This window comes from Colletotrichum abscissum, assembly GCF_030869225.1.
Source record: "Colletotrichum abscissum strain IMI 504890 chromosome Unknown Scaffold_35.1, whole genome shotgun sequence".
NCBI classification, from domain to species: Eukaryota; Fungi; Ascomycota; class Sordariomycetes; order Glomerellales; family Glomerellaceae; genus Colletotrichum; species Colletotrichum abscissum.
The window spans coordinates 114,643-139,410 of record NW_026850265.1 but is presented as its reverse complement, the minus strand read 5'-3'; the positions used below and the strand labels follow the sequence as shown (position 1 = coordinate 139,410).

The 24,768-nt window shown below is 53.8% G+C and overlaps 10 protein-coding genes across 10 annotated transcripts; 7 read left to right on the top strand and 3 right to left on the bottom strand.

The window, feature by feature from the left end:
• Positions 1-250: 250 nt before the first annotated feature.
• CABS01_12012 (ribosomal protein S24e) lies at positions 251-1,186 on the bottom strand (the record flags this gene model as incomplete). The annotated part of the gene is made up of 3 exons (XM_060545366.1): positions 251-327; positions 504-751; positions 1,002-1,186. Coding segments are annotated over 3 exons (510 nt in total), but the record flags the coding sequence as incomplete, so codon positions are not given.
• Positions 1,187-1,704: 518 nt separating this feature from the next.
• On the top strand, positions 1,705-2,839 carry CABS01_12011 (uncharacterized protein; the record flags this gene model as incomplete). The annotated part of the gene is made up of 2 exons (XM_060545365.1): positions 1,705-1,950; positions 2,030-2,839. 2 exons carry the CDS (start codon positions 1,705-1,707, stop codon positions 2,837-2,839), a joined length of 1,056 nt encoding a protein of 351 aa, XP_060396881.1.
• A 2,503-nt stretch (positions 2,840-5,342) lies between these two features.
• Positions 5,343-5,978, top strand: CABS01_12010 (uncharacterized protein; the record flags this gene model as incomplete). The annotated part of the gene is made up of 1 exon (XM_060545364.1): positions 5,343-5,978. The coding sequence occupies one exon, from the start codon at positions 5,343-5,345 to the stop codon at positions 5,976-5,978; it is 636 nt and encodes a 211-aa protein (XP_060396880.1).
• A 2,423-nt stretch (positions 5,979-8,401) lies between these two features.
• Positions 8,402-8,902, top strand: CABS01_12009 (uncharacterized protein; the record flags this gene model as incomplete). The annotated part of the gene is made up of 1 exon (XM_060545363.1): positions 8,402-8,902. One exon carries the CDS (start codon positions 8,402-8,404, stop codon positions 8,900-8,902), a length of 501 nt encoding a protein of 166 aa, XP_060396879.1.
• Positions 8,903-9,834: 932 nt separating this feature from the next.
• Positions 9,835-11,776, top strand: CABS01_12008 (RNA recognition domain-containing protein; the record flags this gene model as incomplete). Its single annotated transcript, XM_060545362.1, has 2 exons — positions 9,835-10,313; positions 10,375-11,776. Coding segments are annotated over 2 exons (1,881 nt in total), but the record flags the coding sequence as incomplete, so codon positions are not given.
• An 858-nt stretch (positions 11,777-12,634) lies between these two features.
• On the bottom strand, positions 12,635-13,290 carry CABS01_12007 (uncharacterized protein; the record flags this gene model as incomplete). The annotated part of the gene is made up of 2 exons (XM_060545361.1): positions 12,635-12,802; positions 13,162-13,290. 2 exons carry the CDS (start codon positions 13,288-13,290, stop codon positions 12,635-12,637), a joined length of 297 nt encoding a protein of 98 aa, XP_060396877.1.
• A 1,252-nt stretch (positions 13,291-14,542) lies between these two features.
• Positions 14,543-15,232, top strand: CABS01_12006 (uncharacterized protein; the record flags this gene model as incomplete). The annotated part of the gene is made up of 1 exon (XM_060545360.1): positions 14,543-15,232. A coding segment is annotated over one exon (690 nt), but the record flags the coding sequence as incomplete, so codon positions are not given.
• Positions 15,233-18,722: 3,490 nt separating this feature from the next.
• On the top strand, positions 18,723-20,674 carry CABS01_12005 (uncharacterized protein; the record flags this gene model as incomplete). Its single annotated transcript, XM_060545359.1, has 3 exons — positions 18,723-18,899; positions 19,139-19,246; positions 19,325-20,674. 3 exons carry the CDS (start codon positions 18,723-18,725, stop codon positions 20,672-20,674), a joined length of 1,635 nt encoding a protein of 544 aa, XP_060396875.1.
• A 40-nt stretch (positions 20,675-20,714) lies between these two features.
• Positions 20,715-20,972, top strand: CABS01_12004 (uncharacterized protein; the record flags this gene model as incomplete). The annotated part of the gene is made up of 1 exon (XM_060545358.1): positions 20,715-20,972. One exon carries the CDS (start codon positions 20,715-20,717, stop codon positions 20,970-20,972), a length of 258 nt encoding a protein of 85 aa, XP_060396874.1.
• Positions 20,973-23,254: 2,282 nt separating this feature from the next.
• CABS01_12003 (phosphomannose isomerase type I) lies at positions 23,255-24,680 on the bottom strand (the record flags this gene model as incomplete). Its single annotated transcript, XM_060545357.1, has 2 exons — positions 23,255-24,469; positions 24,531-24,680. The coding sequence occupies 2 exons, from the start codon at positions 24,678-24,680 to the stop codon at positions 23,255-23,257; spliced, it is 1,365 nt and encodes a 454-aa protein (XP_060396873.1).
• Between the last annotated feature and the right edge of the window lie 88 nt (positions 24,681-24,768).

The window sequence follows — 24,768 nt, the reverse complement described above, 5'->3', positions numbered from 1 at the left end:
GATGCAAAAGCCGCATTTGTTTCATCAAATAAGATGCACACAGCCAGAGTTGGAACAAACTCCCCATTTCGGAAAAAATGAAAGGACATCCCCCCAAGCGGAAGAAGAAACAACCACATTGGCCCAAGACGACATTTTGAATTGTTCTTTTTTGATTGTTCCACCAACGCCGCCCCACGGTCTCTTGCGGATGATCCGGGGAATTCCCCTCGTTTTGTTGGCCTGACCCCAGGCAACAAGGGCGAACCGCTTATTCCTTCTTCTTCTTGGCACCCTTGACCTTCGCCGTTCCGCGCAGGGTCTTCTGGCGGTTCTTGCGCTGCTTGCCTGTAGAGCGCGAGTAGTGTTAGTTATCAATGCTTGATGTGGGAGGGTGGTATCAGATTCGCCACCGCGACCTGTATCACGACAAAGTTTCGGGACAGACGAAAGAAGTCTTGTCCCGATACCCAGCGATGCGATAATGCTGCGGTGGCAAAGTGCTGACTGGAGGCTCGACGTACGCTGCTGTCTGCTGGCCTTCTCGATCTTGCTGGCGAAGCCAACGCGGACCAGTCTGTAGTGGGGCTCGAACTTCTTCATGGCCTCGGGGGAGTCGTAGACGAGGGCGAAACCAGTGGTCTTGCCGCCACCGAACTGGGTGCGGAGACCGAAGACGTTGATCTGGTCCTTAGTGGCCTTGTACAAGGAGCCGAGCTTCTCGCGGAGCTCATCCTTGGAGATGTTGGCGCGGCCGGGGTGGAGGATATCACTTTGAGAAAACCGTCAGCATGCAGTTCCTCTGTCTCTCGAAATTCCCATTGACAAAGTCCCATCGAGTCCATCCATCGCGCGCGCGTCCGTCCGTTTCCCAATCCGAGTCTCGATTCAGTCGTTGTCGATATATCGCAGTGTCGATTGTTGGTGTTCCTCCTCTCCTCCTCCCATTCGATATATCCTTTCGTACGCGCGCAATTCTCTCTCGGGGAAAAATGATGATAAATCTGGAGGGGCAAACTCACACGACCATCTGCTTACGGCCAAGCAGGGGGTTACGGATGAACTTGCGAGTTCGCAGGGTGACGGGGGTGTCGACGTCCGCCATCTTGTCGGTCGGGGGGCTGATCTGTCTGTCGAGATGGGTTGGCGCTGAGACAGAAGAGTCGAAAGGTGTGATATCGTCAAATTCGAGAGGTTTGTGACGGGGCTACAGACGTGAATTTTCCTGGGCGGGGATTGGTGTCGCTTAATGGGTGGGCAAGCCCTAGAAAGTGCCTCAGGATCCGCCGCACCTGCCTGGGTCGAAAAATGGAAAGTCACGTGGGGTCAGTGGACGCACGGGCCAGTATGTTTTTCGGAATTGGTCATGTGATGTTTGGCTTCCCAGGCACGGTGTTTGCACCGTGGTCGACGTTCCTCTGAGTCAGCATCCAACCCTTGCGCATTTTGTGCACTGCAAACCAGAGATCAAGAGCATTTCCAACTTCAAGCTCCGACTATCACCGTCTTTTCAATAACCCATGTCTCTGGGATTTTGCTGATGGAACCTGCAGGATCCTTTGTCCTCGGAAATTAGTTCCTCATGCAAAATCTCATATCTTGGCCAGACGATCATCTCTCTCCGGAAAAGACAAATCGGACCATCATCCAGAACTGAGGCTCTACACTACACCGAATCAGGCAACATACGATATTTATCAGAGTTTCACATCACCAACCCCAATCATGGCCGGAACCCAACGCATATCAGAGTCCGTGGACCGCTTCTGTTACCAGTATCTTCAACTGGAGCCAACACTTGAGTATCCTACCGCGGAGATCATTCGTGAAGCCTCCGCCCAAGATACCATTTACAAGAAACTCTTCTCGGATGAAGCACCACGTTATAGCCCTCCTGCAAGATATCGTCTCCGGGTTCTAAAGGAACTGGTCGCCAGGATAGAGTCCAGCATCGAAGATTGGGACCAACATGTAAGTCTTGACTCCCTGTAAACGGCGCCGTGGCATGACGTTCTGCTGCCAGCTACCGGCATATTCTAACTATGACCAGGAAGTTTCCGAGGATCTCATGACGGTCTTGTCCGAATCTCTCGCGACTCCAGTCCCATCTGAGGTGTCCTCTGCCCAGCAGAAATCTTACGTCACGTATCACCTGAGTGGTCTTGAGCAGAGCCCCCGGTCACAGCACTCGCCTTCCCCTGACATCACACTGCTTGAGGCCCGCTCGCTGATCTCTGCCTCTGGCACCACGGGTCTCCGAACTTGGGAAGCCGCGCTGCATCTAGGGCAGTTCCTGTGTGAAGACCCAAATCTCGTCAAGGGAAAGCGAGTTCTCGAACTCGGTGCAGGTACTGGATACCTGGCGATCCTCTGCGTCAAACATCTCGGCGCCACGCACGTTGTCGCTTCCGATGGATCTGATGATGTGATCAATAACCTACCAGAGAGCTTCTTCCTCAACGAACTGCAAGAAAGTACGCTTATCAGACCAATGGAATTGCGATGGGGACATGCTCTCGTGGGGACAGAGGACCAGAAGTGGAACAACGGCGAGAGCGTTGACGTTGTGATCGGAGCAGATATCACCTATGACCAGAGCATCATCCCGGCCCTCATCGCAACCGTCGAGGAACTATTTGCCCTATTTCCTGCCGTGCAGGTTTTGATATCCGCGACGCAGCGGAACGAGGTCACGTTCGAGGCCTTTTGTAGCCTTTGCCGTCAGCGTGAGATGGGCTTGAGCTACATCGAGTTTCCTATACCACCGAGGGAACAGCAAAAAGGACCGTTCTATAACGACAGCGTACCTATTCGGATTTGCCGACTCTCAGCACCGCCAACCACCAGGGCGCTGTGGTGAGGCGGCATGTCAGGCGAGGCGTGATACCTTGACCATGAACACACCGCATTTCTATCAGCTTTGGCCATTGATCATGATCAAATAATCACACATCAAACGGAGACCCGTTTATTTTTACACGGACTTTGTCGAACACGAAAAGGCACGCGCGCAGTCTGGTATAACATAAAGTTCAGAGCGCCATGTCGGTTTTCTCTTTTTGTGGCGAGTTTGCCTTCGCACCCCACCATTGAATACGTTGCTTAGTGAGCAGCATCATAACAAGCAGGCCGTAGTGTAAGGTGCAGTAAATACCCGTAAACAATCAGGAGAGTTCACGGGCAAAAGTAGCTCGCTGTAATACTTCGGGGTTGCATTCCACCACGCAGCCTGTAGGGAGGGCCAACAAGGGTCTGCGATGACTTGCGTGGCTACTACGCAGGTCACAAACAAAATCAGGGTCCAAGCCGAGCTCCGGAGCAGGCGATTCGTCGTCTCACTAACAGCAAGCCCCCCGAAAACCTAGGATGTGCAGATACCTACTGCGAAGAGGGAAGTGGTGAGTTGACCTTGGATCAGGCGCCTCGAATACCTAGCGAATAACACTCGTCCTTGGGACAAACGACGAAGAGTCGGAACTGTACTCAGGCCACGGCTAAGACCGAAGTCACAACTATGAAGATGCACCCCAAGTTTACAATCATCATGCCACCATGAACAAGATTCATTGGGAATTCTGGGGACCAGTCGATTATCATGTTATTGCCTGTCAACCTCATGCACACCCCAGTGCCAGCTTCCCCGCATTCTGGGTCCAAGAACGAATGGTCTGATGCTTCGGCAGTCTCAGGACGCGGAGAGAGTTGGAAGGCACCGGATGCGTTCTGAGATGAGGGGTCACCTTGTTCGATGGCCACCCTCGGTCTGCACCCCAGAAACTCAATTCGACGCGGAAAGCTTTGTTGAGTACATAGAAATGGACTTTACGTAAGGCTCAGGCGCTTCGCTGGCAACCGGGAACGGACATGACGCTCCGGCTGGTTCGTGAACAACGAAACGACCTTTTGATGGGCCAGCTGGACGTCATCTTGTCGATTTCCAGATATGTGGCTGAAAGTACGATCAGAAAAATGAAGGATGGCAAACACCACGCAAGCAAGCTCAGTCACAGTGACGTTAGGGGTTGGTCGTGTGGCTCGCACGAAGGAGCTGACCCCTGCACATCGGCCAAAATGCCAAAAGCCTTGGGGCGCTTCATAATTGGGCGGACTGGCATTTTCCAGAGCACAAGCGTATTGCCAATACACCGAGACTCTGGTCTGGCCCTTGATGATTCCTCACTTGCAAGGTATTCAGAGAACGGGGAGTGAGCATGGCCTCCTGGAGGTCAATACAGCGAAGCGGGAACGAAGAAATGCGGAGACGAGCAGGGCACCGTGAAGCGGTTGAAACGAGGCTATGAAGTCATCGCATCCGCCGAGGATGAGCATCAAAATGTCTCGGCTCGAAAGGGCCGGCGCTGGCCCTACGAGAAAAGATCGGTCAGTTGATTGTGTGCTAGTACTCAGGAGGGTGTGGTCCGCGACTTGTCAAAACATGCTTGGATCGACCGCCAGCCGCTATTCCTTCTGTTGGGACCCGAAAGCCGCCTTCTCTGCAAGGTACGAACCCCGTGCCTCCAGGCTCTTGGTCTTGTGGTTGCGGTTAGGTTGCGTACGCTGTCCGTCGATCGCAGAGCCTGGACTGTCAGAGCTACCTGGCGCCAACCGATCATTTGACGATGAAGCAAACCCCAAGACTTGGTCGAGCTACGTATACAGGCGCCAGTAAACCGAACTGAGAAGGTGAAGTTCTCTCCGGACGTATGTCCGGTTGCATACCCACTTTCGACCTCGGTGTTGAACCACCACAACCCCATGGTACCCATCCCATGCACCCACACACGAGGTTGATTTACCTCCGACCTGTCAGAAGTTCAGAACCGAAGTATCTTATCGCCCCCGAGCCGCGCGGTGTGTACACCTTTCAGACACTCACCGTTCAGCCGTTTTTCTTGGGGGCCGTCATATTTCCCGCCAGTCTCGACCCTGGGCTGTATTTGAGATCATAGACCAACCATATGGCTGAACGAAGGCGTTCCGCTCAAGGGATCTCCCGCGACACGAAGTGTGAGCTTTCATCTAAAATGAGAGCAAGAAACCGGATCCTACCCTTGCGCTTGCGGGAAGACCTAACACCTTCCAGCATTGGCCACACTCTGTCTGTTCGGAAACGTGTGCCGGCCGGGGAGCTTCCATTCAAAGCGAGTGCTAGCGGGCCCATGAGCCATGGGCAATACCTAACCTGGGGCCACCAAAGAAACAACAGAAAAAGAAATTGCCCGACGAATACCTCATCGGGGTAAAACCAGGCTGGAAAACGTGGGATTGAAATTCGTACCTATGTGAGACCCCAAGCGGTGTTGAGCCACATGGGCTTTTCTAAGGCACGTACGTCACTTGTGCTCAGAATCATTTCGTTAGGGATGAGACCTATCCAGAGTTACCTACATAATGCCACCAGCCTCATCAGCGTCAAGCCCCCTCTCGACACAGAGTTCACATACAAGTCATCTATACCAGACCTCGACGAGACATTGTTGATTATCGCCAGTCTGACCTGCATTGCTATGTATCACTGTGATATAACTTGGATCACCCCCGAACGACCCTCGGAAAACCAGCAAAAACTTGAACACGGACCACAATTCCTGCATCAACAGCGACAATCACGAGAACAAGAGGCCGTCTCCGCAGACACGAGAACGCATAGCCACCGGCCTGCGCAGCATCAGCAACAGCATAAACAACGCAATCATCAGCTCAGCTTCGTGAACTTCCTAGTCTCCAAAAGCCGCGGGCAAGAGCTGAAAGAGACCCGGTTACCGTTTGCCAGAGACTTTCTGGCATCACATCATCGGGACGGCAACAACATTGCTAGCGAACACACGAGCGGCCAGCTGAGGTCGATTTCGCTTCCAGAGGTTCTCGCACCTAATCAGCAAAGTCTGTTATCGTCTCTCCCGACCGCATCGTCGGTATCACAATCTTCCCAAGTCGGCACTAGCAGCGCCACGCCGACACGACCCTGCGTATCATCATCACGTCGCCCCTTTGGGTAGGAAACTCGTACCAGGGCGCCAACAACCAGCAAAAAGGACAACCCAAAGATAGCGCTATCGTCTCCGGCGGGCTGCGCTACGGAAAACAGAACAAGGCCTAGCCACAACGTGGACCAACTAGTCGCGGCGTTTCTCGCCCCTGAGCTGCATGAACCAGACGCACGCCGTGGCCGTTCTTATTCTTGTCGGAATAGCGCAACATTGAACAGGTTTATTGCACCACCGACAGCGAACCGGCCTCCACCCTCTCCCCTCCCAGCCTGGGACTGAGTGACAGACCGACCGGTGGCAGCGTCTACGACTTTTGACGCAGCCAGCACGCAACTTGTCAGTCTCTTTTCGCTCCCAGCGGTGCCTCTTCGTATTACGCTGTTGTTCCCACTCTGTTCAGCATCACATCCGGGCTGGACCGGGTCTATTAATTGGACCAGGGGCTGTGGAGAGTATCTCCCTCCACACCCATTTCCCAGACATCCATACCCCCGTCCCATCCCGTCTTACGCTATCGGCCGCCATTGTTAGGTAGTCGGGCTCCCCTCATTATCGGTATCAGTATCATCACGCACAAATCAGAGGCAGAGACAGACGCACACATCACCGAGACACACTCACACACAACCCAAAAGTTGTCTGTCCAGGGGTTACCTACACCTCCCCTTCCCCAAAAAGCATAACTACCAACTCCAACAAGAGGAGAGGGGAAAAAAAAAGTTTCCGGATCCCCTCTGTCACGGACGACGAAAAACACCGCCAACCACTTTCAAGCTAGCAAAGTTTTTAGTTGGTTGGGCTTTGACTCTGCGGCGACAAACCTGAACCGGTCTACCCAAGGCATCGTGGGTTCTCAAAAAGGTTTCCAGACCACCTCTCGGTTGTCGGCCGGCGCCATTACACTCCCCTACGCACTTGGCAACCAAGCTCGCGCACACATATTCTGTCTTAATTTTTTTTTTTTCCAATTATTCTTTTACTCCTGAATCTTGGTCTTGACTACCGAGTTCATTACCCACCCCCATTATTACCCTGTTTTTCTCTGCAACGCGGGTACTCCGTACGTCGTATATTAGCAGTGGGACTTGTATACACAACCTGAACCGGGACCTGAACATTGTCAACCACATCCCGGCTGGTGGTTAAACGCCGTGTGGCTTGCAGTTTTATTTGGCGCCATTGGACGTGCCATTTCCACGAGGGAGTCCAAGCTTTGATTGCTGTACCTGAGTCTTGCCATATCCTGGAATACCTTATTACACGGCCACACACAGAGAGACGAGATCGGAGACCGGCGACAACGCGATTCTTACTGAGAGTCTCCAGAGTTCTCCTCTTTCCGCATCGCCCACGACTCCGCTTATCACTTCCGGGTCATCCACAAGTGCCTATTAATAAAATACAACCAAGAAGACCAAAAGGCCATCATCAGCTTCGACTGCCGGGGAAGCTACCTAGCTGGCTGCGTTATCCTGCATCTGTCTGCATCGAGTCTGCATCGGACGTGCACACCGCAAACTGCAAAAGGAGGAGAGAGGCACATAATAAACCACACCGTCCACTCACACGCCTATCGCAAGAGAAACAAAACAAGCACACCTTACCACACCTTACATACATATTACTTGATCTTCCATTCCCCCCTTGCCCTCTACATTTCCCCAGAAGAGGCCCTCAATCTCTGACCAAACATCTGCCCGACAACGGCCACGCCCTCTTGTCCTGCTGCATCTACTCCTCTTTTTCACATTTATTACCGACAGCTGAGGGGGGCTTTTCGAGACCGTTTACCAGCGACCCCCGCAAGCTCCAACGCACGCCCGCCCGCCTTCTCCTCTTCTCGCACGCCAACGGGGGTTCGATTGAAAGGAGACAAAGGACGCCGGATCCACCATTGATCGACACCATCGACAGGGCAGTAGCTCCAGGAGTCGCAGAAGGCTCAAAGTACCTCATTTGGTATTAGTACTCGACACCTGCTCACTCACACTCGAACGATTTGGCCCCAAACCACGAGTCAACTACTCTTCCCGTCTCTCAGCCATAACGCCAACCTGAACCGACGCCTTTTTTCTGTTCCTTATCGAAGGCGAAAAGAAAAATCATAAACAAACCAACAGTGCCAGCACTCTATATAAGTCTTATTGAGAACCGTTGCGGTGTTCACTCGGCCACATCACATTGACGACATCGGATCGACTTATCCACCTCCGTCACTACGAGAGCATCACTCATCAAGGCACGCACACACTCACACTTAACCAAGCACCTTTCGATATCACTTCCGAACATTGTCTTCGCCTGGGTTCTTCAAAAAGCCCATATACTCGTCTTATCCACACCCTCAAACACACATATTTCCGATGGGCTCGTCAATAGCCCAAAGACACATTACTTGCACACTATCATTACCATATCCACCAACATCAAAAATGGCCGCCGCAACCACTGTATCCTCGCAGGAGGAAACCTCCAACTTTGCCCTCCAGCAATATCTAGTTCTTCAATCTCAACATGAGGAGCTCCGCCAGCACCTGGACACGATCCGCCCCATGACGACCTCCAACACCTCGCTCTCCTCATCACCGTCCGTGTCCCCGACGCGTAGCACCTGCTCGCCCTTTGGCCAGTACCCCAACGGCGGCGGCGGTAAGAGGCACCACAGCCGAAGCCGTCGCTCGTCGCTATCGAGCCCCAAGACCCGCCGCAGCAGCTCACTCGCGCCCATCGCGGACGAGACCACCATCTGGGCGGTCGCCGAGGAAGAGCAGCGCCTCTTTGACGTCAACGAGGGCATGAAGCGGGCTCTGATGGAGCTCCTCAACTGCGAGCAGGTGCGGAGCGACAGCTCGTTTCGCATGTGGGTGCAGTGCCGTCTTATGGACACGGAAAAGGAACTTCGTTCTGAGAGACGACGCAAGAGCGCGCCATGAGCTTTCTAATCAGATGCATCTCACGCTCTCATCTTTTTGCGGATCGACACAAAAAGCGCAGCATATTTTGAGCCTTTTTGGTCCTACCTCTTTTTCAACCTACCTAATTATGCACCGGATTCTTCTTTTTCATGAGGCGTTGGATTTGACAAGGAGATTAACCATCTCGTCGAATGGCGTTGAGAGGGGATTTGTGTGGGAATTTCAACATTTTGCCGAGGACAGGCATGACATGGATTATGGCACGACATGGGTCGTTTTGCCCATCACAGAGAGGGAAAAGCTGGGTTTGCATACAGGCGAAGATGCTCTTCTCATCTCGCCTGTCGGATATTTGGTGTTTTACTGGCGAAGGCTTGTTGGAATACACCACAGCCAATCTGCCTTTTTTCACTTCTGGTTTCCTTTTTCTTTCATCGGTGGTTGCAGGAATATCACACACAAACAGCCATCTGGTCCATAGAGTTTGTAATGACTGAAACGACACCAATTACCAACTTTTACCATACCTTTCACTCCATCCTTGACATTTGATATCATGTCTGAATCGGCCTGGTTAGACTCGTGATGAATGCATAGCTTAGTGGTGCTGAGGTGGTGTTGAAGTGGTCTGAGCATGACGGGACCCGGGAGATCACCATGATGCATGCGGAGTTGGAGGTGCATGTCTAGTATTATAACTCACCTACCTTTGGGAGCTCCATGATGTGGAAATGATCACCATTGCTCTGCTGCGGTGCCGAAATAAGAGAATGGACGAATCCAAAAACATCAGACTTTCCCACAAAGCCTATTCGTACGCCCAATCGGCCAAGGTCCAAAAGCTCTCAAACTGCTGAAAACCGGGGCACGCAATCCGCACAAGATTCTAAACATTGTGACATTGTCCCTGCCATCCTCTAATTCGCCGATCTTCTTTACCGTGCAAATGAAGTATAGTTTGGACGCACGCACTATGTGACGAGAGAGCTGCTGCCGTTGGCGTTGCCTCGCGGACTGGCCCGCACCGCACCTACATCACTTTGACTGCAAACATCTTTTTTCAAGCTGGAAAAAAGCCAACACGCACCTCACGCACGAAGCTGCAACCCCCACCACCGAACGCCCGCCCGCCTGAGCCTAGCGGAAAGCTTCGCATTTGGGATACCTCTTGTTGTTCTTGGCGAAGAGAGACGATTCGAATTCACCGATCTTTCTGTGTTTGGTCAATCCGCTGCGCCCAGGGCAAAATCCACTTTGGAAAGCTCCGTTCAGACCAAACCTGCCTACGGCTAGACAGACGACGACGACAACGACGGCGACGCGATCGAGAGGAGGCTCCTACTGCCACCATGTCAGTGCTTCTGGAAACCAGCTCTGGCGATATCGTGATTGACCTGCTGGTCGATTACGCGCCCAAGCTTTGCGAAAAGTAAGACGCGATTCACCGCCAGCGCTACAACGCTCTTGCTCAGCTAACCAAAGACCTCTAGCTTCCTGAAGCTTTGCAAAGTCAAATATTACAACTTTTCACCAGTCCACTCTGTTCAGAAGAACTTTTCCTTCCAGACCGGCGATCCTCTTGGACCCTTATCGAAACAGTCCGATGGAGGCACCTCTATTTGGGGCCTGCTGTCGGGCGACAGCTCCAAGAAGATGTTCCCGGCCTTCTTCCACCCGAAATTGAAGCATCTCGAGCGAGGCACCGTCAGCATGGCGACGGCGCCCCTGGATTCCGACCCGGATACGCGCGTGGCGGCTTCTCAGTTCATCATCACCTTGGGCGATGAGACGGACTACTTGGATGGCAAGGCCGCTGTCTTTGGCAAGGTCGTGGAGGGCTTCGACGTGTTGGAGAAGATCAACGAGGCCATCGTAGACGACAAGGGGCACCCCCTTATCGACATTCGAATCAAGCACACCATCGTTCTCGACGACCCGTACCCCGATCCCCCCGAGCTGCGAGAGCCTAGCGCCTCGCCTCCTCCGACCAAGTCACAACTCGATACTGTTCGGATCGCGGACGAGGCTGCGCTACACGAAGACGATGATCTAGATGAGGAGGCGATCGAGAAGCGGCGGAGGGACCGCGAGGCACGGGCCCAGGCTCTCACTCTGGAAATGATGGGTGACCTGCCGTTTGCCGAGGTCGCTCCCCCTGAAAACGTCCTATTCGTCTGCAAGCTCAACCCCGTCACGACGGACGCCGATCTGGAGCTCATCTTTGGCCGATTCGGCAAGATTCTGAGTTGCGAGGTCATTCGTGATGCCAAGACAGGCGACAGTCTCCAGTATGCCTTTATCGAATATGCTGACAAGGCGTCCTGCGAGGCTGCCTATGCCAAGATGCAGGATGTCCTGATTGACGACCGGCGTATCCACGTGGACTTCTCGCAGAGTGTGAGCAAGCTGCAACAGGTCTGGAGAGACGATACAAACCAGAAGCGCAGAAAACACGCGTCCAGGGGTGGATTCGGAGGTGTTGACGAGCTCGAAAAGAGGCGGCAATACCGTGACGAATACGAGCGAAATGGAGATGATTACGATCTGGTGTACGGAGACGAGGAGATGAAGGGTCGCCACCAGCGCGCCAAAGACCGTCGTCCCGAGTCAGATAAGCAGCAGCAGCCTGAGCAAGACAGAGATCAACGGGAAAGAGATCGACCCAGATCGGAACAGGTGCGGAGACGCAGTCGAAGCCCCGGACGCTCAAGGGCCATGGATAGGGACAGAAGAGGAGATGGAGATCGATACCGATCCGATGATCGCGGTTCCGGCCGACGGCACGATCAATACGAACGGCGACGTGACGATAGGGATTCGGGTCGCAGAGACCGCAGAGACTGGGACAATCGGAATCGAGGTAGGGATCGAGACTCGGACAGACGAAGATAGTAACAGCAGCAGCAGCAGCAACAGCAACTGCAAGACGCGCATCTCATTTTCTTCTCGTCTCCGACAATGCTCTTTCAAAACTATACCCAGCCGCCGTTGACCAGACCGCACTTTGCAGCAGTCCGGTCAGCCACAGATGTAGACCCCAAGAAATACAAAAACAATTGACACCACTATCGCCACTGCCGCCCGCGTAAGGCTCGTGTTTCATGAACAACAACAATATCTCGTTGACCTGTCGAGATGCACCGCGGCAACCTGCCTGTAAGCCACCCCTTCGCATCTCGTCGTCGACCAGGGAAGTCCGGATGTGGGGAACGAGGGAAGGGAGAGAGATTGCCCTAGCAAAGGCCGTGGGGCTTGACTACACAACTTGATGTCGCACATGGCGAACGGCTTGCCCCAAGTAGGATTGGTCTCATCGTTTCTCGCCGTTGCAAACATGGCTATCGAGCCCTGTTCCTTTTCCACACTCGCAAGGGGCCATGTAAGTAAGCGGCCGGAAGCACCGCGGAAGTGGGGACCGACACACATCCTTGGTGTTGCCGAGGGGAGCTTGCATCAGCCTGCTGCGTTTGGTGAAGCTGTCATCTGTCAGTTGTCATATCTTCAAGGTGGTTCCTGTGCTATGGGAGAAGCTGCAACGGAGCGGCATTGAGAGACGCACCATGGGCCATGGACCGCCATCTCAAATGAAGTCCGCAGCCGCCTCGTGCGAGGTCGGCATTGTGCGACAACGTCTTCGACCTGTCAGGACAATCTCCGATCACATCCTCGCATCCCTCAGAGTTCAGCTCTACGAAGAAGACCATCTAGAATCCTAGAACGAGGTTGCCTTCGGGACGAGAGCTGATGAACTTAAGTTCGCGGTAATTCGTAAAGTTGCTTCCGAACCTGACCGATTTCCTTTATCGTTCGCATTTCGTCGTCGTTCTCGTTGCCGCTGCCGCCTGCAACCTCATCGCGGCGTCTAATAGATGCGGTCTCCTGGTGTAGGGCCTCGCAAGTTCCCCCCTTCAAGGCGTCCTGTATCATCAGTTGCTAATGTCGCACAGGATCACGAGAGTGACAGCACGTCGAGTCTCGCTGCAGAGCTGCTGCAGTTATTTCTGTCCGTTCTGGCCCGCTAGGCATCAACTCCCCAATCCTGTGCGACCGCGTCTCTCTTCGCCTCAGTGCGAGCGAGACATGAATATCAAAGCTCGTCAGTTGTGCTACTCCGTGGGGCTCAATGGGCCGGTCGATGATGCTGAGGTTGAGGCGGAGGAGGCCGATTGTCTTCCCAATGCAGAATCTCGTTGCAGCCAAACCACGGAACGGCAACTTTGTTAGCACAGTACGTCGAGAAAGGGCACTTGGACAAACTGGAAAGGGCCCAAACCAACGGATCTGATATTCTCCATCGCCAATGTGTTAATTGTGGAGGCAGCCCGGCTCGGCTCGTCTCGTCTCGTCTCGTTCTCCTGCGCCTCCTTCGCCTCCTTCAGTGCCTGGCCATGGTGGCTGCTCTCCATCGCTGACGACCTCAATCAATCTGCTCCGGACGTGGCCGGCCCCCTAGTATGGGCTGTCAGATGATATTGTGTCCCTAGAAGCCGGTCCAATCGCTTACGTCCTGTGTCCCTGTTGCAAACGGCTGCCCGCATATGGATGGGAGAGGGAAAAAGAAAAACTGGTTCTGGCTATGACTGGCAGCTCCCCCAAAAGTACAGATGCAGCGCCCCGAAGATGGCTGCAAAAAATTTCCGTTGTCAGCGAAGCCGTCGAGCCATGTGCGTTCTGCTTGCTGCCTCCCGTCCCAGAAGCAGGCACGCACAAGAAATGCCCGGTAACAGGTGAAAGGTGAAGAGAGGATCTGCATCACGACAGCCTGATCGCCGGCATGACGGCCTCACCTTGTTGGGCGAGGCTTTTGTTGCTGCATATGATATCAGTCTTGACGCTGTGCTACGCTGCCAACAACATCTCAGTCGACTCTCGATACGAACTGCTCTCCTAGAGTTTCAGCGAGGGCAGCTCGTTTCTCTTGTCTTGGAATTGCGGCGTAGGCTTTTCTATGAGAGCCAGACGAGAGTGATCCAGAGGCCTGCGCGCTTCCAGACCATCATCAACGAGGCGAGGACATGTCTCAAACACTGTGAGGGTTTCTCTGGCAATAAGCTCATGCGGAAACACAAGTACTGCCTGGATCTTGAGACTTTGCACCTCGTTGACCTTGCACGCCGTGAGATGATGGCAGGACAAGACTTTGCAGCGGCGACAAATATGTGCTTCACGATTCCAGTCCCACCAGCATGTCAAAAATCAACGGCAAGAAGAAAAAGAAGCTTCTTACACGGATCGAAAATCATCCCTGAGAAACGCATCATTACGGACGTTAGGATCACGATGGAGAATAGGATCCGTCGGCTTCAAGCATGGGCTTAGCATCCATGACAGAATCCTTTTCTCCTAGTTGCTAAAGCGCCATTGGGAACGACGACGCCACGCTGGGCGAGTTTTAGTTACTTAAACTCCTGCAGCTGGACATCTACCCCTGATTCAAATGCACGGGGATATCGGACGACGTAGTATTGCAGCCTTCTTCCTTCCTCAAACCCTCATCACCAATACCGTCAACGGTGAGGGACCGACCGTCCTCTGATGCGGGGGCCTTTCGCGGCAAGCAGGCGGAGGAGAGTGCATCACGTCAAGAGAAGGCAAAGGCATGGCACACATGCCTAGCTATTCGTACAGGATTCACGCCAACGGGCATGCATCACCAGCTGGCCGCCCACGGGCGAAGCAACAACGGCAAAGCAGGTGCGGAAGGGAAAGAGAACCACACACACCGACACATTACTACGCATACACGCGCACATCCCACCATCGCTCTGTGCCTCAGCGGCCCGTTTGCTATTTCTGTCCCTTCCTTGTTTTCCTCCAACCCCCCCCCCCCCTTCGCGTGCCGTGTATCGAAGCTCTTCCCGCTATCTTTATCCAAAAGCAGAGGCGCGGCCGCGGCCGGAACTGCAACGTTGTGGAGGGGGAGGGCGAGAGGGGGGCAGCCAAATCCCGGTCGCCAAGTCGCGGACGATCAGGTTGCAGCACAAGCGAGGGCGAGGGGCCGAGAAACGTGTAGGAAGGCACCTCATCTGCCACAAGGAAGAGTGCGAGGCTTGGGGAAGGGGAGACTGCTGCTGCTGCACACCGAGGCTGGCTCAAGAAATTTCCAGAGCTACTCCGTACAACGGCGCAACAGCAACAGATGGTCTTGTTTGGCAGCTCCCCCATCCCAATTCGGAGCCAGGTGTGCGCCCCCTTCGCCCCTCCTGGGCCTGTCGAGGCAACCTTGGGCGGCCGTCTTTGGCGGCCATATTCATGCATCTCGTTTGCCCATGTAAGAGTACTTTGCAGTGGAAGCAAGGCAAACACCGTGACCGCCGCCAGCTATTTTGGAGGGGGCATCTCTTGTGAATCCTCCTCCGGCCGTATCTCTTCGCCGGCTGAGGGCTCGGTTTGCCTGATAGAAATTCTTCGCGGAACCTCCCGGCACCGGGCTGGCAAATCATGGCTCAAGTTTGTTGCTTGTAAATGATGTATGCAGATGACGGGCTTTGCAGCATTGGCCCCCCATGAGTCCATTTCTCCAAGATGCTCATTTCTTACAGGATTCTCTATCTCGACCGGCCAGGGAGATGTTTGGCGAACGAAACCGATGCACGTACCATGCAGCATGAAGCATGCAGCAGCAACACCGTTGATTTTCCTGCTTTTCTTGCTTTTTTTCTCTCTTCGTCTTGCTTTCGGTTCGGCCTTTGAGTCTTTCTTGGCCCCCCTCTCCTTGAATATTTTTTCTTCTTCTTCTTCAGCGAGTTGGCGGTGTCACACTTTGACCGGGCGCCAAGTGGTAGCAGCCCAGTAGGTCCAGTACTGCTTGATGGTTTGTGCTGGGGGTTGACGTCGCTGTTGGTTTCTGGCTGGAGAGATCTTCGGCCAGTTCTCTGTCCTTTCTGTATTTGGCTTTCTCGGTTCTATCATACTGAACTGTGTGTGTGTGTGTGTGTGTGTGTGTGTGTGTGTTGCAGCAAAGGCCGCTTCCGCTGTGTGACACAGGGGACAGCGACACCCACCACAAGCGTATTCACTGTCAATGGCTTGCGTCACGTAACCTTCAGCTTTGTGCATTTTGTGTCTCTCGCTCTCTTCCTATCACTTTTGTACATGAACCGGGGGAAAAGTGTGACTTGCCCTGATACAACCCAATCTCTCGCTGGTGATGGCTCTGCTCTTTTCCATCCGTTAGTTATCGTGGTAGGGTCACACGATCAAGCGTCCATGGTTTGAACCCTCCAAGTGGGACCGAGATGGCCGTTTTGCCCGACGAAAGGTCGAGCCAAAAAAAAGTGTTTGTCGTGTCGGTTTCTTCGGTGTCATTTTGGAAAAGATACCATTCCCATTTCAGAAGTCTTTTTGCCTAAAGCAGATGCTACTTCTATGCTTCTGTGCTTCCTCCTTTCCCGTATCCCACTTTTGTTTCTGTTGACGACTGGTGAAGTCTAGAATCTTTGGAAGATAGAGTGGTTGTTGTGGGGAAACGAACAGCCTGGCTGTTGTTCCCATGATACATGTACCTCGTCATCGTGGGAGGATCATCCGTCCAATACATGTTGTCTTCTCCGTTGGACGCGCTTGCACCGAGCGTTTATACAAGTCTCGGTTACCATACGACAACTCGGCAGTTTTCTTCAGCAATGGAAATTGCGCGCGTGGGGGGTACATTGAGGAATTGAGTGTTCTCACGGGGTTGGGACACCTGCCTCCTCCCATCACCTCTAAAATTGTTGTCTCGATCCCCAGCAATAGGCCTAGGATGGGAACTCTCCTTACGCGATGGTGGCGATAACATAGGAACAGCAGTCTCGCTTCCCCAAGGCAAGACGAATATCAAACGTCAGTCTGATTGGATGTGCAGGGGTTTCCAAGTCATCTTTACGGCTGAGAAGAAGATGATGCAGTCTCAAAAGGTCTAAGACCGTTCTTCTCACACTGTCATTTCCTCTTCTCTGAAGTTGCCAATGAGCTGTGCTGCAAATGGAACGAGGTCCTTCGGGTCTAGCTTGGCCTAGCCCCCGAGAACCCCAGACCCTTTTTTCTCCTCATTAAGAGTTCCAAGATACACCCAAGATGAGATCGACTTTCCCTCCCGGCTGGCCCTACAAGATCTTCCAACGCAGGACTGGGGGCCCCCCCTGCTCAATTAACCTGTCCGCCCCTCGTCCTCCTACCTCTCCGCCGTCGCCGCCCCTCTTCCGTTTGCTCTCCACGTTCCGTCCCTCCAGCCCCAAAGTACCTCCCCCCCGAATCTGCGTTATGGAAGAAGAACTGGAGACAGGAGTGGAGGGGTGTTGATTGTATGTAGACGCTCTCTCTTTCTCTCTACCTCGCTGGGTGTATCCATCCCCCCACCCACCCCAGTAGGCCATGCTTGTTTGTCACTGACTACCAGAGCCGAAGTGAGGTCTCCTTCTCCCCCGTTCTAATGTACGTCTTTCTGTGGCTTCCCGCGCCGTCGGTGCTACTGCAGCACCACATGAGTCTCTTTTTTTCACTCTCATCTGTTTATGTAGGTAAATCAACACTACATCTGCTTCTCTGTTGCTTCGGTCTAGTTCAAGGGACCCCAAAAAAAAAAAAACATGCTGTAGCAGCCTTGTCTTCCTTCGCCCGTCCGATGACAGATGTCGTGTCTGTGTGGTCCGCAAGCTTCCATGGGGGGAACGAGAAGAGGGGGGAAAGGTATACGCGCCAATGTAAAAGGAGAGAGAGGTGAGAGGGGGGCGTGTATGGAACAAATGACCTGATTTTCATATCCATGGGAAATCAACTCTGTGTAAAGAGAATATTCAAGATGTGGAAAATGCCTCTGATGGATGTATTCTGGACAGACAGTCGGAGGGTGTGGATACGTTTGAAGGCATGGTGCAAACACAGGAACAACCAAGCTATCTCTCCTGCGTTGCCGAATCAAAAGATGCGTTCTCCAAGACCAGGATGCGTATAACACTCGCTGGCTGCAGCTGCTTCACGCCTGTTTTCTCGTCGGTGTTGTTTTATTTATCTTTTCTTTTTTAATCCGGGGGGTTTTTATCAATCTTTTCTCCCCATCTTCCCTCATAAGCTGGCCTGGCTCATGTCATTGCCTCTTCTCATTGACTTATTTTGTTTTTTCCGGACTTCCATGCGGAACACTGAATAAGTCTCGAACCTTTTTTCGCCCTGACAGATCTCTACACCTGGGGGAGGCATTCCATCAGCGGACTTGTCTCAACACTTTCCTCTTTCTTCAAGAAAGTAACGTCTCACAAAGAGGCGTGAGGAGAAAACAAGAACAAGATCTACCCTCATCCAGCAACTCACCTCTTATTTCCTCCTTTCTCCTCTTTCTCTTTCTCTGTTTCTGCCTCTACCTCTGCCTCCTACACATATCAACCAGGTCCCATCCCAGTTAGTCTCGAATGAAATCAGACTTGCTGAAGAAGGGGAAAAGCAAAGCACGACGTCCCCCATCCTTTTCTGAAACGAGACAAGGACTTTGACGCCTGGTCACGACAGCATCAGCATCAGTATCAGCAGCATCGAGAAAAAAGAGGCTTATTGTCCCCCTCATCGACGAATGCGAAGCACAGCATCCCTCCAATCCCACATCTCTCCAAAGAAAAGACTGACCACACACACCGAAACAAGAAACAAACAAGAAAAGCCCAGTCCAGCCCCTCGCTTCCTGTGACAAGCGCGCCAAATCTTGCCCACGCTACCAGACATTGCTACACGATCGAAGCCCACCACCCCAATCGTCATCGTCATCGTCTATTACACTACCTTACCTTCTCGCTACGTCTTTAAGCCTTGTTTTAGAGCAAGATCATCCGAGAACGAAGTAATATTTGGTGCGAATACAACAACGATGGTCAGCCCAGCATACTACGCAGACGGAAGACGATATAGCCGCGTCGACCCGACATACGTCTACCCGGAACGGCAGCAACGACATCACTCGCATTCTTCTGAAGCGCGGACATCTAATATGACGGAGCGAGAGACTGACACGGATACACCCCCCCGCAAGCGTATTGCCGTTGCTGTAAGTTCCTTTCCTTTTCCTTTGTCATTCCACTCCTTTCTCATTAGCTTGGATATGCTTTACATCTCTTGTTTGTCTCTTCTCTTTCACGTATGTTTCTATATCAAAAACGAGCCAGTCCTCGAAAGGTTCAACTTGAACGCTGGAAGCCGTACAAACTAGGGGAACTTGCATACCCGTTGTTTGATGTAACAAAGATGGGGAAAGGAGAAAAAAGAAAGATCTGACAAGATTGACAGTGTGGCCGTTGCCGGAAGCGCAAGATTCGCTGCAGCGGAGATACGGGCAACGGACTTCCATGCCAGAACTGCAAGGCCGCCGGCGCCGAATCCTGCATGTTCTTACGAGTAAGTCGAACAATGCCTATGGGGGTCTCGATGCTGCCTGCCCCCTTGGAGTCCTGGACTAACACGGAATTTCCAAAGGTCGCCTCAACAGAAGCTCCCTGGGTATCTACAGATCAAACATTCACATACGATCTCAAAGCCGCAAGAGTATACGCCCACACCGCCATGGCCTCACCCCTGAACTCGTCCCCGCCTCACCACTACACTTCCGACATCCACGACGGCCTTCCCCGCTACTCATCAACATCAGCCAGCTACTACGGCGGAAAATACTACGCCTCGCCCGCGACTATGCCGAGTTGGTCTGCCACGCCGGGCTACTCAGAGGACGCCGTGGACTACAGCCCCGCCGCGGTGGCCTCCATGGGATACCCGTACTCTTACCAGCAGCCCTCGGACACGAGCTATTACTACCGCGTAAACCCCACCGCAAAGGTCGCCGCAGCGGCACCAAGCGCGGGTGACTTATACGTCAACACGGCGGACGCCGTAGCAGCGGCGGGATACGCCTATGGCAGCAACGCCGGCACCGTCACCCAGCTTCCTCACCGGCCCGCTACAAACGTGGCAGCGGCAGCAGCAGCAGCAGCCGCGGTGCAGCAGAGCGAGGGCCAGAATTTCTCCTTCACCGGCGTCGCCGCTTCTTTGCCCCCCGCCGGTGGCGACCGTCGACTACCCGACCCGGCTACGCGCCAACCCGTCGCCAACGCAAACGTCCTAGCCTACCGTACAGAAGGCGCCGCTGCTGCTACATCCTCAACGGCATCGGCGTCGACAAAGTCCTCAGGTAGCCCGACGTCTCAGCCATCCCCAATCTCAGACGTGACGACAAGCTACACAACTTCGGGCCCCAGCGGATCAGGAAGCTTCGAGACGTCGCCCGTATCAGCGTACCCTCCGCCATCGCACACCGTTCCGTCTATGACGCATCAGCAGCAGCGTATCTCCAACGCTGAGATGGCAGGATACCCGCCCTCCACGACCACGAGCGGCGGCAATGAGCCCATCTTCAGTGCTTCGGAATCGAGTCTCCGGTCCGCGTCTGATTCCGACTTAAGCTACAAGTACACAGACTCTTCCACTGCACCGTCAGGGGTAGGCAGGGACGGCAGCGGTCGTCGCGGAAGCGGCGAGACCACGAGTTCCACTTCCTCTTCGTCGTCCACCACGCCTGTGGGCGGAGGCGGCTCGCTCTCCAACGGGCAGCAGTATACAGTCACCACGCCGTCGCCGGGCATGTACGCCTCCGTGGGTCACCATGGACGGCATCATATCGGGCAGTACATGCTCTCCGAGGAGGTCGCGGCCGAGCAGCACCATCACCAGCATCATCACGATCATCACCATGGTCACGGTCATAGCCACCACCACAGCAGTCATCATCACCACTCGGGTCGCAGGTCTGCGGGTGGCTTGTCCGCTTCCTAGGATGAAACCTTGCGCTCCGGTCGGCCGGCTGGGGCGCTTGATGCTCACTTATTGGTGGTGCCAGCAAAGGAATCGGGGGCCCCCTTTTCCGCCATGGCAATTACTGCTTGCTGCCACATTCTTTTCGCAATCACTTTTGTTTTATTCGCCCACTCCTTTTATTGCACTTTTCGATTCTAAGAACAACTGCGATGCTGTCGGCGCTCATTCTCGCCAAATGAGGACACATCCCGTGACACTAACCAGTGAGAGAGGGGATCCCAGCTCGGTGAAAGCGGAATACGAGCCCAGGGTATGAAAGGTGAAGAAACGTACGTCACCGAGTTCCCCAGATCCGGCATTCATATTCCTAGATGCTATTCTGGGGTGTGAGAGAACCTGCAGCGTAAGCCGTGGCGGACTTTCGACTTCCTGGGTTCCTGCACGCCTTTTCATCAACACGAAACATACCGGCATGCATACTCCAATGATGAATGGGAAGTGCAGGTTGTCGTTGAGGAAACAAAACCGCCTCCTGGCCGTATACTGTCGAAGCAGAGTACGCCACAGCCTTGTTCCCCCTCTCGTACGTCGTCGAAACACAAGACGCCATTGCAGGGGAGAAGCTTTCGTTTTCAGGCAGGGGCGGTACATCGCCCACCCTCTATTCTTCTCCAGCAGGAAGCGAGACGTGGCTTGCCCTTTTGTACGAAGTCCAGGCACCGGATTTGGGGGTTCCTTTCTTCCCCGGTGGAGAGGGTGTGGTCCGCTGCATGCGTGTGGCCCAGCCTTGCTTGGCTTTATCATCGACGGTACCCAACGACAACGACAACGTCTACGCCGCCAACGTACATACCGTTACCGGAGGCCAAGAGAACCGAGAAAGGTTCCATCTCTGCAGGCAATGGGAGGCCCAAGAATGAAGCCGTTGGAAAATACTACCCAATGTGGCCTTGCGTCCATCAATGACATCTCAGAACACACTCCGTTCGTGTCTTTCGGTGTGGCGTGGTGGCTGTCATCGAGAACGAGAGGGGGGAGGCAGGAAGCCGAATAGGATCTCACCTCGAGATCCCGGCGGCATGATGCGGCTGCCCGAACCCGGGACGCCCGCCCCTGACACCCGTCCAGTCCCGTCCCGTTTCCTCCCTCCATTTCCCGCCTCGCAGGTTCCAAGTCAGATTTCCCCAATATTGGACCAATACCTCTCGACCGGAGTTATGAGCCCCCTCCCCTCTTCACAACCCCCCCCCCCCCCCCCCCCCCCCCCCCCCCCCCCCCCCCCCCCCCCCCCACCTCCTCTCCCCCCCCCCCACCCCCCCCCCCTCCCCCCCCCAGTCACATTTCCCCCCCCCCCCCCCTTCCCCCCCCCCCCCCCCCCCCCCCCCCCCCCCCCCCCCCCCCCCTTTCGTGTTCCCAGAGAGCATTAGTTAACTTCTTCTCGCTCGTCTCTCCTTCAATAGTACCCAGCCTCGTGTCCGGCCGGCTAGGGTCACTGTCGAGGGATTTGGGTTCCGATAGGAGAGCAAAGTCTGTGGTCTCGTTGGGTTGTGTCTATGTTTTTGGTTATTGATCCTGCAATTCACGCCTACACGCATGTCATCATCCTCTCTCTCTCTCTCTCTCTACTTTTACACATCCATCATTCATTACCTTTCCCCCCTAGTCACTTCTTCAATTTTCATGATCTTTGTACCTCATCGCACGTGCGTGGTCTACGTTAGGTAATCGTGTACCAGTCTGCATATCTTCCTTTGATGTCCTGTGTTTTCTCGCTCATCTGCTACGGTTTGACTGAAACGGTGTAATAACTGAATGTTGGGGGAAAGCATTCGGGTGACGGAACGGATGGACGTTTACAAGATCTCCGGGGAAGGTGTCTCGTGACAGGAACCTCATGGAAACGGCGATACAAAAAAGAATGGCAGTATGAATTAGTGGACATTGATACCTGGACAAGAGGGGCTAAGGGGTATGGGGTCAGGGAGCTTTGGGGCATGGTACTTCATAAAAAAATTGAGGTTTATCAGGGGGGCATTGTTTGGTCTTATCATGTTGCCTGCAGGCATCATGGGGCATTGGGCTGGCTGAATTCTTTTTCTGTTACTCTTGACTTCCCTTTTCTAGTTCCCAGCCACAGCAAGCCGTATTACAGGTGCAGCTTAGGCATGGGGTGAGTATAATTAATCAAATCACCAAAAACGGTGCGGTCCCTCAAAAAATCGCCAGGTTAATCACGCTGAAAAAATAATTCGTATGCCCTGCTCGTGAGCCCCCCATGTCCAGCGCGTGATTGTTCTCAGTGCGATATACCGAGGCTCCTGTGGCATGGGCTGTCTAATCGGAGATAGAGAAGAGTCATTGAGGTCAAGAAGCATTCATCCATACTGGCGTCAGAGACAAGGCCCCTGTTAGGATCGGACTAACGCCTTACACGATGGGCAGGAATCGAGCAAAAATCAAATAACCTCTCTCATGATGCTTTTCTTCGTGGTCTTCTTGTATGGATATTGGGTATGAACAACTTGCTCCCCCCTCGTCTCAAACACGGAGGGAAACATGGATAGTGTGTGCGCTGGCACCTCTGCAAAAAATCCCCTTTTACAACTTTTCCTCCGGCTTCTCCTCAATCTCGCAAAACGCCTTGAACGTGACAAACTCGTCATCGTCGTCACCCTCGGACTGCAACACCAACTCCGCCGTCGATCCGACAAAGAAGACGTTACCCTCGCTAATCTTCTGCACTGTCGGGCCAACGGAAATGGTGCCCTTGCCAGAAGTACAGATGATGATGCTGGGACCCTCAATGGGCTCAAAGGTGACCTTGGCCCCGTCGCCATTGAGCAGCGACCGGACGACGCTGAATTCCTCAATCGGCGGATCGTACAAGATGACGGCAGAGCCAGAGCTGTAGGCGGCGCGGTTGAGGGTGGCGTAGGGGTACTCGGATGGAGACATCTTTTGCTCGTCAATAGGCGCGTAGTTGTAGGTGAGCATGTCGACGAGGGTGGGCACATCCTTGAACTTGGGGGTGAAGCCGGCGCGGACGACGTTGTCTGAGGCGGCCATGCATTCGATAATGTCGCCCGAGAGGTACGCGTGGATGTCGTCGGCGACAAGGAACATGGCCTCGCCGGGCTCCATCTTGACGTAGTTTAGGAAGAAGAGGACGAAGAGCCCAATGTCTGCGCCGAATTCGGCGTGATTACGGAGGATCAGCTCCGAGAGGGTCTCGCCGTCTGTCGTGGCAACGCCGCCGCCGGCAAAATCGCTGCCTTCTGACTTGGCGAGGGCGACAAGCTTCTCCGTCTGCTTCTCAATCTCTTCGGGTGTGGCGGACAGAAGGGCGGCAAAGGCATGCTGCAGGGCCATCTTATTCCGGTCCCTAGTCTCGGGGTTCTCGGTCTCCTCCTCACCCTTGACTGTATTGATGAATTCGTCGGCCTTGTCTTCGACGACCAGGCTCTTCAAGGGAGGAACCGTCGCGAGGAAGTGTGAGATCTCGGAAAGGGGTCGGAATCCACAGAGACCCTCGAATGGGGTGATGGCGATAGCCATCTCGGGTTTGTGGTTGTCATCGGGGTAGTTCTTGGGGTCGCGAGCGTGCAGCTGTTCGGCAAGCTTCTTATTGGGGTGGGCCTGTATCGAGAGGGCCTTGTTGATGGAGAGGACCTTGAAGAGGAAAGGAAGCTTCGAGTCGTACTTGGAGGAGATAGGTGCGGAGAGAAGTTGCTGGTTGTCTTGGACGAGTTCGAGAAGGGTGCGACCAGACTGCAGGTCTTTTGAGGGGTTTGAGGGGTGGGTGCCCATCCAGAGCTGCAAATACCAGTTAGCAATGTGATTCTGGGGCTTAATACAGAAACAAGGTTGAGCTCACCTCTGCGTAAGGCTTCTCCGATTCAATGCTGAAGCCCTCAGCTGGCGTTGTCGCCGCAAAGCGCGCAGCTGCTGAGTCCCCTCCCTTCTTTCCCCATTCATAGGAGTTCACTCCGCATTGAAGCTTGAACAGAGGGACCTGTAGGACCATTGCGACTGAAGTGATGGAGCCAAATCAGCTCAAAGCAATTGAAAGAAGGCGATGAACAAAGGTTTCAAGGGAGAGGAAAGACGCGACG